This window comes from Erinaceus europaeus, unplaced genomic scaffold (assembly GCF_950295315.1).
Source record: "Erinaceus europaeus unplaced genomic scaffold, mEriEur2.1 scaffold_807, whole genome shotgun sequence".
In the NCBI taxonomy this organism is placed as follows: Eukaryota; Metazoa; Chordata; class Mammalia; order Eulipotyphla; family Erinaceidae; genus Erinaceus; species Erinaceus europaeus.
The window spans coordinates 35140-47500 of NW_026647262.1; the positions used below are offsets into that span (position 1 = coordinate 35140).

At 61.2% G+C, this 12361-nt stretch overlaps 1 protein-coding gene across 1 annotated transcript in view; it reads right to left on the reverse strand.

Annotated features, from left to right (window-relative positions):
• Positions 1-4210: 4210 nt before the first annotated feature.
• The window catches only part of CUNH4orf50 (chromosome unknown C4orf50 homolog), a gene marked incomplete at its 5' end in the record, with an annotated part of 19387 nt that continues 11236 nt past the window's right edge, over positions 4211-12361 (reverse strand). Inside the window, 6 exons of the mRNA XM_060183874.1 lie at positions 4211-4553; positions 6044-6100; positions 7363-7500; positions 8575-10131; positions 11559-11665; positions 11889-11997. Of these exons, the coding sequence (XP_060039857.1) occupies positions 4341-4553; positions 6044-6100; positions 7363-7500; positions 8575-10131; positions 11559-11665; positions 11889-11997 (2181 nt within the window). The remainder of the gene's footprint in view (positions 4554-6043; positions 6101-7362; positions 7501-8574; positions 10132-11558; positions 11666-11888; positions 11998-12361) is intronic.

The window sequence follows — 12361 nt, forward strand, 5'->3', positions numbered from 1 at the left end:
CACCCCTACAATGTGGGGGTTCTTTATTGACTAGGAAGTCTGGGGTGGAAGGCTGGGGTGGAAACGAGACCTCTCCACACCTGACAGTCCTCCTCCCCCAGGCCAGCCCAGGGCTCCGCACGCCGCCCGCTAAGCCCACCACTGCCGCTCTCCCACCACTTCCCTGCGCCCCGGCCACGGCTCAGCAGATGCCGTGGAGTCTGGGGGGTGCTGCCCTGGTGAGAAGCCCACCAGGCCCGCGCAGCAAATGCCCCGTGGCCCGCCACCCGGGAAGCCAGTCCCGCACCACCGCCTGGCTCTGACCACCAAGCCAGACTCGTCCCTCAGCCACCGGAGAATCCCGGGGATTTGTGGGAACTCGAAGCAGGGGTCCGGCGGCGACTGGGGGCCCCCCCCGGGAGCCCCACAGCTCTGCCTCAGCTTCCTGTGCACAGCCAGGATCCTCTGGGGGAACCAGCGGCCACAGGAGGACGGCCGGCCGGGGGGCACTGTTCCTTCTTCTCCCCGCAGACACTGTGGTGGGGGGCGTCAGGGGTCAGAGGTCAGGGGGGCTGGAGGGGAGAGCACAGGGAGAGGGGTGTCTGTGTGTGTGTCCCACTGCTGTTACAGGGGGAGGAGCCGGGACTCGAACCCAGGGCCCCTGGTTGCTGAGTGACTCCCCTCCCCTCAGGCCTGCTCTGGAAGCAGTGGTGAGGAAGGGTCTTTGAGGGGGCGGCAGTGGCAGCTCGAGGTGTCTGCTAGGGGGGCGTCCAGAAGGCCCACCAGCCTCCTCAGCTCACTTCAGTGCAGCCAGGCCCATGGGGAGTGGGGTCCGGAGGCCGGGAGCTGAGTGGGCTCCTGGCTACAGAGACACACACAAGTCTGTGAGGGCTGGGGAGACGGCACAGGAGCTCCTGCCTGAGGCCCAGAGGTCCCAGGTTCAATCCCCTGCACCACCATCAGCCAGAGATGAGTAGGGCTCTGGGCCCCAGTTTAAAAAAAATCCTACATATGTAAAGAGTTCTTATAAATCAACAAGGAAAAAAATGGGGCCAGGTGGTGGTGCACCTGGTTGAGCGCACATGTTACAGTGTGCAAGGACCCAGGTTCGAGCCCCCGGTCCCCACCTGCAGGGGGAAAGCTTCACAAGTGGTGAAGCAGGGCTGCAGGTGTCTCTCTGTCTCTCTCCCTGTCACACCTTTCCCTCTCAATTTCTGACTGTCTCTATCCAGCAAGTAAATAAAGATAAAACATTAAAAATCTGTTTTAAAAACAAGGGAAAATGCAGAGGCAAGAAGACAGAATAGTGGTTACGTAGGGCTGGAGAGATAGCACAGTAGTTATACCGAGAGAAAGGGGGGCGAGGGAGGGAGAGGGGCTCCTTTCTGTCTGAGACTCAGTCCCCAGGTTCAATCCCCAGCACCACCATCAGCCAGAGCTCCGAAGGGTTCTGCTATCTCTCTCTCTCTCTCTCTCTCTCTCTCTGTCTTACTAAAATAAAAATAAACAAGCACAGATCTTCTCTTTACAAGAAGAAACCGTTTTCTGTGGACTTGTAACTGTCTCCAATAAAGGAACGGTGTCTTAAAGATTTGGATTTTTTCTTTCATATGAGATGGAGTCACAGAGAGAGAGAGAACACACTCCAGTGCCCATGGCTGTGGGCATCAGACCCCGGGCCTCAGGCACCAAGTCCTTTGGGTACTGGAGTCCCCAGCACCCCAGGCTGGCTCCCCGGGCGGCAGGTGCCGGTCCCCACGTGCGCTGAGCGGGCGGCTGACACCTGACCCAGCGCTCAGGGGACAGGGGGCCTCTCCCCACGGGCCCCCGCTGAGCTGAGCCGCCGCCTCTGGCAGGGGTGCAGGTGCAGGGGCGAGGGTGCTGCCCACCGGGGGTCAGGAGGCACCCCGCAGCCGGCCTTGCCGTTCCTTAGAAGCTCCCAGGGGTTTGAGCTCTGTGGGCGTCTCTTCTGCTCGCCCTGCTGGACAATCACGTCTGGGGTGTCCCGGGACCCCCCACCCCACCATGCAGCAGCAGAGAGAACGGGCCTTTCAAAGGGGCAAGCAGACGGGGTGGGAGACGGAAGGCGGGCGCCCAGCAGGGAGAGGGCCAGGACAGGGCTCCCGCGTGGGGGCGGCCATGGTCATACGGGGGGGAAGAGCAGGGTCCTGGGAACAGACCCCCAGAGCATGGGCCAGCGGTCGCCCGCCCAACCCTCTCCCCACACGTGAGCGAGTGAAGGGGCAGTCTCCAGGGCCCAGGACCCCCAGACGCCCCCGTCCCCAGAAGGAGAATGTCCCCACCCACAGGGTGCCCGGGTGTCCGCCGCCACCGCTCTGGGGGACACTGCGGGGTTTCCCTGAGACAGGGACCAAGCCGCAGCGCTGGGGCTGGGCAGGCGACCTTCTGCTAAATTCTCCTGCCTGAGGCCCCGAGGCCCCAAGTTCAGTCCCCAGGTCTGGCACCAGCACCAGCACCAGCACCAGCCAGAGGTGAGCAGGGAGAGCTTCAGTCTCTCTCTCTCTCTCTCTCTCTCCCTCTCCTCCTCCCTCTCCTTCTCTCCCCCCTCTCTCCCTCTCTCCCCCACATGCCTTCATAGCTAGCACTTTCTCCTCTTTCCTGTCCTCACCTTCTCCCTGGAACAGGTCTGCCTCCCTGGATCCTCCAAGCAGGAGTCAGTGTAGACCCCACAGCAGGGGCCGGCCAGGAGCCCCGTTTCCTGTGGGTCCCGCGGGTGGGCGCACCCCGGCTGCCCCCGCCGACGCCCCACTGACCTCTGGGGACGCCCTGCTCCCCGGGCTCCGCGTCCAGGCAGCGGCCGGTCTGGAGGAGAAAGGGCTGGACGGTCACTCTGTGGGGCGCCACGACGGCCCTGGCGTGTCTGCTCGCGCGGTGCTGGGGTTTGAGCCGGAGTCCAGCGCTCTGCCCGGCACCATCTCCCCGGCCGCCCTGGTTCTCCGCCGGCACCGGCCGGCACCACGTGTCCCGTGACTCCCCCTCGGCGGCCGGCAGGTGCTCTCGGTGCGTCCCGTGGGGCTGTACCCGGGGCCGGAGTCTGGCCCCACCGCACGGGGGTGGTGTTGTGAGGACCTTCTCTCCCTCGGTCTCTCTCTGTCTCGGTCTCTCTCTGTCTCGGTCTCTCTCTGTCTCTGTCTCTCTCCCTCTGTCTCTCTGTCCCTCTCTCCCTCTGTCTCTCTGTCTCCCTCTGTCTCTCTGTCCCTCTCTCCCTCTGTCTCTCTCTGTCCCTCTCTCCCTCTGTCTCTCTGTCCCTCTCTCCCTCTGTCTCTCTCTGTCCCTCTCTCCCTCTGTCTCTCTCTGTCTCTCTGTCCCTCTCTCCCTCTGTCTCTCTCTGTCTCTCTGTCCCTCTCTCCCTCTGTCTCCCTCTGTCTCTCTGTCCCTCTCTCCCTCTGTCTCCCTCTGTCTCTCTGTCCCTCTCTCCCTCTATCTCTCTGTCCCTCTCTCCCTCTGTCTCTCTGTCCCTCTCTCCCTCTGTCTCCCTCTGTCTTTCTCTGTCTCTGTCTCTCTCCCTCTGTCTCTCTGTCCCTCTGTCTCTCTCTGTCTCTCTGTCCCTCTCTCCCTCTGTCTCTCTGTCCCTCTCTCCCTCTGTCTCTCTCTGTCTCTCTGTCCCTCTCTCCCTCTGTCTCTCTCTGTCTCTCTGTCCCTCTCTCCCTCTGTCTCTCTCTGTCTCTCTGGAAAAGTCATCTGTAGCAGAGAAGCTTCAGTAAGGACAATAGAAAATGACAATGTGGAGGCTGGGGAAGCAGCACAGGGCTCTATGACAGGGACCTCCTGCCTGAGGCTCTGAGGTCCCGGGTTCAATCCCCAGCGTCTCCATCAGCCAGGGCTGAGCAGGGCTCTGGTCAAATAACAATAACAACAACAACAACAAAAGGGCAGGGGAGACAGCACAGTGGTTCTGCAACTAGACTCTCCTGCCTGAGCCCCCCAGGCCCCAAGTTCTACCCCCAGCCCCACTGTCAGCCAGCACTGAGCAGGGGTCTGGCTGGTCTCTCTCTCTCTCCCTCTCACTTTCTCTCTCTCTCTATCACTCTCAGTAAAATAAATAAATATGGCTGAGGAGACGGCACAGGGTTTCTGCAAACAAACTCTCTGCCTGAGGCTCTGAGGCCCCAGGTTCAATCCCCAGCACCTCCATCAGCCAGAGGTGAGCAGGGCTCTGGGGAAACTGATCAATAGCAACAACAATGGTATGGAGGCACCAGAAGCGCCTAGTAGAAGATAATTGCTCAAAGAAGAGTTGGTGTAGACACACGGTAGAATACTGCTCGGCCATGAAAAAGGTGAGAGTGGCCACCCACAAATGGACAGAACTCAGTGGAACTACACGGAGAGACAGTGAGTCACAAGTGGGTGGGTGGGGGAGCTGCTACCTCTGGGTGCCAGGGAGGCAGGAAGGTGGCTGTGTAGGCGGCCAGTGCGGGGTCCCCCAGCGCCCCCCGTGCCCTCTCCGTGAGCTGTGGCTCAGCTGCCCCGTGTCTGAGCAGCGCCCCCAGCAGGTCTGTGATCAGAAGGTTCCGCTCCTGGCACCTGTGCGCCAGGGACGCCAGCTTGGCCTGTGGGGAGGGGGGACGGGTCAGAGGGGGCCCCAGGTCCCTCCCAGCCCCGCCTCCCCGTCGCCCCTCCCCCAGAGAGGACTGGCCTCCCCAGAGGACTGGCCTCAGCACCACCCACCCTGGGGCCGAACCTTGAAGTCCAGGGTCCCCTTGGCCTCAGGGGACTTCAGAGGACCTGTCTGCTAAGCTTTCCTGGGGGGGGGGGAGTGACCAGGGCCGTGGGCAGGGTACCCTGCTTCTGACGAGAACATGGCCGAGGTGTTCAGATGCAAGGATCAAGGGGGGATCATCAGGTGGGGTGCATTCCTCACCGTGAGCCCCCAGCACCACACACCAGTGTCCCAGCACCAGAGGAAGCTCCAGTGCTATAATCCCTCTCCTTCTCTCTCTGTCTCCCTGTCTCCCTGTCTCTCTCTAGCTACCTGGAATAAGCAAGGCCCCTCGGCCACACAGGTGAGAGAAAAATAAGAAAAGGGAGGGGGCAGGTGGTGGCACACCTGGTTAAGTACACATAAGACCAAGTACAAAGACCCGGGTTTGAGCCCCTGGTCCCCACCTGCAGGGGGCAGCTTGACAGATGCTGAAGCTGGGCTGCTGGTGTCTCTCTGCCTCTCTCCCCATCACCCCTTCCCTCTCTATTTATCTGTCTCGATTAAATAAAAATAGAATAATACTCCCCACCTGCAGAGGAGTCGCTTCCCAGGTGGTGAAGCAGGTCTGCAGGTGTCTGTCTTTCTCTCCCCGTCTCTGTCTCCCCCTCCTCTCTCCATTTCTCTCTGTCCTTTCAAAAAAAAAGAAAAAAAGGAAGCTAGGCAGTGGTGCACCTGGTTGAGCGCACACGTTACAGTGCACAAGGACCCAGGTTCAAGCCCTGGTCCCCACCTGAAGGAGGGAAGCTTCATGAGTGGTGGAGCAGGGCTGAAGGTGTCTCTCTGTCTCTCTCCCTCTCTATCTCCCCCTCCTCTCAATTTCTCTCTGTCTCTAGCCAATAATAAGTAAATAAATATATTTTTTGAAACTTATTTTTTATGTTTTCCCCTTTTGTTGCCCTTATTGTTTATCGTTGTTATTGCTATCGTTGTTGTTGGATAGGACAGAGAGAAATGGAGCGAGGAGAGGAAGACAGAGAAGGGGAGAAAAAGACAGACACCTGCACACCTGCTTCATCACCTGTGAAGCGACTCCCCTGCGGGTGGGGAGCCGGGGGCTCGAACCGGGATCCTTATGCCGGTCCTTGTGCTTTGCGCCACGTGCGCTTAACCCGCTGCGCCACCGCCCGGCTCCCAATAAACATATTGTTTAAAAGCAACTGTGAGAGAAGAGACCTTCCGGATGGTTCTGTGGGGGGCGGGCATGTAGCAAGGCCCCAGGCTTAGAGGAAAGACGGGGGTTGGGGTGGCTTCTGCCCCCACAATTGGCTGGCGATGTTTCCCTGCCTGAGCTCCTGTCCCCCAAGGAGACTGAGGGCGTCACACACAGGCAGCTGGTACCTTCAGGGGTGCGGTGGCCAGCATGGCTTCCTGCTGCTTCCCCTGGAGCTCGTACACCTGGAACAAGAGTCCACAGGGGTGTGGGGAGCCTGAGCCGCTGGCCAGACACAGCTGACCGTCCCCCCACTTACCCCACCCCACCTGGCGAGCCAGGTCCCAGCCCCGCTCCTGTGTCCCCTCCCCAGTGTGGGGACAGGGACCCTTGTGCCGCCAGCCCTGGGGTGAGGGGAGGGGGCTCGGGCTTCTGAAGGTCCCTGCTGTGACCTCGGACGGCCTCCTGGTGCCCCCAGTAGAGGTGACAGTCGGGGGGGGCTGTGACATTGGACCTCAGGGGTCCCCAGCCAGACAGCCCGGCCCTCTTCCAGCTGTAGTCACTCCTGTGACTTGAGTGGTCACTGCCCATCTGGTCTGCGCCGCGGCAGATGGCTCAGCTCAGAGGGGCTGGGGGCCTCACAGGAGGGGCAGATGTCCCCCAAGATGTGCCAGCAGCCAGAAGCACTGGCTCTGGTCAGCCCGCGCTGAGCGGGACCACTGATTCTCTCTCTCTCTCTCTCTATTTTATTTATTTTCCCTTTTGTTGCCCTTGTTGTTTTTATTGTTGTTGTAGTTGTTATTGTTGTTGTTGATATCATTGTTGTTGGATAGGACAGAGAGAAATGGAGAGAGGAGGGGAAGACAGAGAGAGAGAGAGAGAGAGACAGACACCTGCAGACCTGCTTCACCTCCTGTGAAGCGACTCCCCTGCAGGTGGAGAGCCAGGGGCTCGAACTGGGATCCTTACACCGGGGTCCTTGCGCTTTGTGCCATGTGCACTTAACCCACTGCGCTACCGCCTGCCCCCCCCCCCCCCCCCGCAAGCTTTACTGTCTAGAGAACATCCGGGCTTCACTTCTCTCAGTTAAAAAACAACAGTGGCAGCCACCTCCCCCTCCCTGCAGGGCCTCCTCTGGCTGTCACCAAGTGGCCTGGTCAGGGGGCCCGAGAATCTGCTGCTTCTGCCCCAGCGCCTGCTGGCCAGCCAGACAAGGTGCACTCTCTGTACACACAGAAGAGACCGTCCCCGTGAAGCCGGCTGCTGTGAGTGACGTGGGAAGGTGGTCACCGTATAAAGGCCAGCGCCATGGTGCCTGGGGCCCGTCTCCTGGGGACACGAGTCCGGCCGGGTCTGCCGGCAGCACAGACACGGCTTCCTGCATCCCAGCCTTGGGGGTCCTGGCTCTGCCTGGGAATCTGGTAACAGTCAGGGAGTCCGGCTGCCCCTCTGTCCTCAGAGCTCCCCAGGCACCAGGGGGAGCTCAGCCCAGGAGCACAGCCCCTACCTGGCTCTGGAGCTGGTCCCGGAGCCAGAGGGCCTGGCGGAGGGCTGAGCCCTGGTCCCGCAGCTGACACTTGAGGGTCCCCACCTGGAGCTGGAGCCTTCGCAGCCGCACCTGGAGCTCCTCCTCGGGGCCCTGGAGCTGTGGGGACCCGGGGCGTCTCTGGGCCTCAGCAGGCAGGCAGGGCCTTAGGGAACCTCCCAGCAGCCCCTGCGGCCGCCACACAGCTTCCTCCCGCACCCGGGGACACATTGGCGGTTCAGGCCCAGGGCCAACCTCCTGCCCTGTGCCAGGGCCGCTGGGTTCTTGGCCATTCTGCACGTTGTGAAGAATATTCTAGAAGGGGCAGGTCTCAGGGCAGGGTGTGTGTGGGGGGTAGATAGCATGATGGTTCTGCACAGAGACTCTCCTGCCTGAGGCTCTAAAGTCCCAGGTTCAATCCCCCCCCCCCCCCCCCCCCCCGCCACCATCGGCTAGAGCTGAGCAGGGCTCTGGGGAAAATAAATAAGAACAAACAGGAAAAGTGCTCTAGAAGGCACAGGCCTGCAGGTGTCTCTGGCTCTCTCCCGCCCCTTTCCCTCTCGATGTGTCTCTGTCCTGTCAAGTTAATTAAAAAGAATTTAAGGGAGTCAGGCGGTAGAACAGCACGTTAAGCTCACGCGGCGCAAAGCACAAGGATCGGCAGAAGGATCCCGGTTCGAGCCCCCGGCTCCCCACCTGCAGGGGAGTCACTTCACAGGCGGTGAAGCAGGTCTGCAGGTGTCTGTCTTTCTCTCCCCCTCCCTGTCTTCCCCTCCTCTCTCCATGTCTCTCTGTCCTATCCAACAACGACGACATCAATAACAACAACAATAATAATAACTACAATAAAACAACAGGGGCAACAAAAGGGAATAAATAAATAAATATTTAAAAAGAAGGGAAAAAAGAATTTAAAAAAAAAAAGAGGAAGAAGAAAGGAAAATGGTCTCCAGGAGCAGTGGGCTGCTGACAACGAGCTTCAGTGACAACCTTGGTGGCAGCAAATAACAGTCATAATAATAATAATAATTTTGGGGAAGGGAGTACTGCAGGTGACTCTTTCCCTCTCTCCGCACTCGTCTGAATTTCCCTCTGTCCTAGCAAATCAAAACATAGAGCGCACGATGGAGAGAGGAGACGCACCCGGTAGAGCTCAGGACAGAAGGACAGACACCGGCCTGCTGGCCCGCCTACCTGGGGAATGTTTTCAGGAGTGCTCGGACCCGGGCTCGGTTCTGCAGGGGACCCCGAAGCCTCCTCCCTTCTTCCTGCGGCCTCCTCCGCTCTCTCCAGGGCTCGGACCCTAGGCTGCCGGGACCCGTTCTCCCGCCGTGAGGGGCTCGCCACGGCGGCCTCCATGTCCAACGAGAGCCCGTCCTTCAGTGCCCTGCGGCCGGCCCCCAGCTCCGAGCCCGGCGTCGTCTTGAGCCCCCGGCCGTGCAGGGTTCGAGCCGGACCCCTGTCGCTCTGGGACCTGGCCTCCCGCCACCGCCCCAGGGCACCTCTCAGCCGCTCGTTGTCCCTCTCCAGTGCCGAGATCCGGCGGTAGCTCTGCCGGTTGCAGTCCTCCAGCTCGGAAATGACCTGCCGGTACTGGGCCAGCTCCTGCACCAGGGCGGCCGGCTCCTGTTCCTTTGCCAGAGTGTGTAGTATTCCACGGCACCTCTCCCGTTCTCTCTGGAGCTCGTTGCGCTCCCGCCTGAGGAGGCTTCTCTCTCTCTTCAGGCTGGAGAGGAGCTGGCGGATCCTTGCACTGGCTCTCTGAAGGGCCCCGGGGTGCAGGCCCGGCTGGCCCCTGGGCCCCTCCAGAGTCCCGGAGGTCTCGTGGCTCAGCTTCGAGAGCATCCGGGATGAAGCCTCCACGCCCTTCTCAAGCTTGTCCATGCCCAGGGCAGATGGGTGCCCACCCCGGCTGGGTGGCCAGGGCTCAGTGTGGGGCCTGGGAGACGGTGGCCAGCCTCCCTCCTCAGCTGCCTCTCCGTGCCAGAGTCCTCCCCCCTGCAGGAGCCGGGGGATGGGGGGCTCCGTCCCATGAAGCTTGCCGGCTGGGCCGTCTTCTGTGGGGGCCGGGGGTCCTGGGCTGGGGGGCTCTCTGGTCCCTTGGACCCTCAAGGGGGTGGCTGCAGGGACCTCCTCCTCCTCCTCCTCCTCTTCTTCCTCCTCCTCCTCTTCCTCCTCTTCCTCCTCTTCCTCTTCCTCCTCTTTCTCTTCCTCCTCCTCCTCTGAGGATGACAGTCCTCCTCCAAGGCCCCAGGCATGTCCCCCCACTGTCCCCATCCTGCCCAGTGATCTGGGCCCCCCCTCACACATGGGGGTGTCCCCCTGGAGCTTGTCACCCGTGTGTCCGTGCTCCCTCCCCTCTGAGCTCCAGTGGCCCTGCTCCTCTATGCTCTCCGGGACTCCCGGTTGCTCCTGCCCGGCTGTGAGGCCTCCGGGCTCGTCCCCCGGATGACTGTGCTGACTATGCTTGGGTGTGTGGGGGGCACCACGGCGTCCCATCTGGTGGTGTCCGGGGATGGGGGGGCCTGGGAGCAGCAGCAGGGGCAGAGCCGAGAACCCGGGGAGACCCCAGGGTGGCGAGGAGGATGCCTGCACCAGAAGAGACTCCGGAGAGGAGGCAGCCTCTGGGTCCTGCCGGGCAGTCCAGGAGAGCTGCATGGGAGAGGCGTCCACGTCTAGGCACTGCCCTGGGGGGTGGCCGCAGAGGAGCAGGAGCGTCTGACCTTCCCAGCGGGGCTCGGCCAGAGGAAGCTGGAGTGAGAGAGCAGGGCGGTGAGAAAAGGCACCGGGGGCAGAAGGGAGGACACCCAGCAAAGCACCTGTCTGCCATGCTTGTGGCCAGGGTTTGAGCCCAGACACCACATGAGATTACCACTGCACTGGGGGAAGCTCCAGTGCTGCTGCTGCGGTTCCTCTGTCTTTCTGAAGCAGAAAGAATAAAATAAAAATTAGCCCAGAAGAACCCAGTTCCATAAAAAGAAAGAAGAAAGAGAGAGAGAAGAAAGAGAGAGAGAGAGAAAAAAAGGGGGCCAGGTGGTGGTGCACCTGGCTATGCACACAAAGTACTAAGCACAAGGACCCGCACAAGGATCTGGGTTCGAGCCCCTGGCTCCCCACCTGCAGGGGAGTCGCTTCCCAGGCGGTGAAGCAGGTCTGCAGGTGTCTGTCTTTCTCTCCCCCTCTCTGTCTTCCCCTCCCTCTCTCCATGTCTCTCTGTCTCTATCCAATAAAATGGAAAACATGGCCGCCAGGAGCAGTGGGTTCATAGAGCCTGCACCAAGCCCCAGCAACAACCCTGGAGGCAAAATGAATAGAGAAAGAAAGAGAGGAAGGAAGAGGAAGGAAGAGGAAGGAAGGAAGGAAGGGAGGGAGGGAAGAAGGGAGGGAGGGAGGGAGGGATCAGGCAGCGGAGCACCTGGTTGAGTACACGCATTACAGCACAAGGACCCCTGCCCCCCACCTGCAGGGGGGAAGCTTCCTGAGTGGTGGTGCAGGGCTGCAGGTGTCTCTCTGCCTCTCTCCCTCTCGTCTCTCTCTTTAAAAATATATATATTTTTACAATTTTTAAATCTTTTTTCCCTTGTTTACTGTTGTTAGTATCATCGTTGTTGGATAGGACAGAGAGAAATGGAGAGAGGAGGGGAAGACAGAGAGGGGGAGAGAAAGACAGACACCTGCAGACCTGCATCACCGCCTGGGAAGCGACTCCCCTGCAGGTGGGGAGCCGGGGGCTTGAACCAGGATCCTTAATGCCGGTCCTTGCGCTTTGTGCCACGTGCGCTTAACCCACTGCGCTCCCGCCCAATGCCTCTCTGTCTCTCTCTTTCCTCTCAATTTCTCTGTCCTAGCAAATAAAAATAAATAAATAGAAAGAAAAAATGGCCACGAGGAGCAGTGGGTTTGCAGTGCTGGCACCGAGCCCCAGGGATCACCCTGGTGGCAGTGAAAACAAACAAACAAGCAAACAAGCTCCCCCCACTCTAGGTCTGTCTTCAGCCAGCAGCCTCTCCGGCCAGGCTGCCCTCCGTCCATCCTGAGTCTCCTCCCTGCACGCCTTCCAGCGCAGGCAGCGCTGACCACTGCACTATGAGGCCGTCCCTTCCAGTCCCCTCCTCCCGCTCCAGTGCACAGTAGGACTGACAGCCCCCCAGGGGCGGGTGCTGGCGGCCCGTCCTCACCTGTCCAGGGGCCGCTCCCGCCAGTCCCCCCGGGTGCCCGCCTGTGGTCTGGGGGGCTCGTCCCGCCCCAGTGCTGCCCCAGGAGTGGGGGTCCCTGGAGGGCGGTCCTGGCAGGGGACAGAGGCGGGGTGAGGGGGTGAGGGGGGCGCTGGGGGGTCTTGTCCTCACAAAGTCCCACTGCAGGGAGGGGGACCAGGGCCCCAGGTGGGGGCGCCCCCTTCTCTGAGCCGTGCCCCTCTGCCAGTGCCACCCACCTCTGTCCTGGGACCCCAGCTGGCCCTGGGGGAACCCAGGCCACCCCCACCCCCGCCGTACACTCCCCCCACGCACCTGCAGAGACACCCCTGGAGCTGACAGGAGGCTCTCGGCTGTGGTGCCTGGGGGTCCTGTTGCCCCATGTTGGGGGCGTCTGTCCATCCTGGGTGTGGTCCCGGGCGGCCTGGGGGGAGATGGAGGTGACAGGGTGTCCCAGGGTGCCTGTCTCCCAATGTCTTGTGTGGGTCAGGTCCCCACCCGTGGGTCCTGCTCTGGGGGCCTCAGAAGTCCCCGTGTGTCCCCCAGGGGTGGGGACGCCCCTGCTGGGCAGCCAGGCAGCACCATGTCCCAGACGCGAGCGTGTGGCCGGGGGCATCCCGAGGAGGCGACAGCCAGCAGCGTCACACAGGAGGTGGGGGTGGCCACGGGAGGGAGGGAAGGAGGGGCGGGTGCAGGGGACCCCAGCTCTGCCTGGGTTAAATAAAGGCAGCACCCTCCTCTCCGCAACCCCACACCGCGAGGTCCCCGGCAAGGGGCACCCCCTTCCC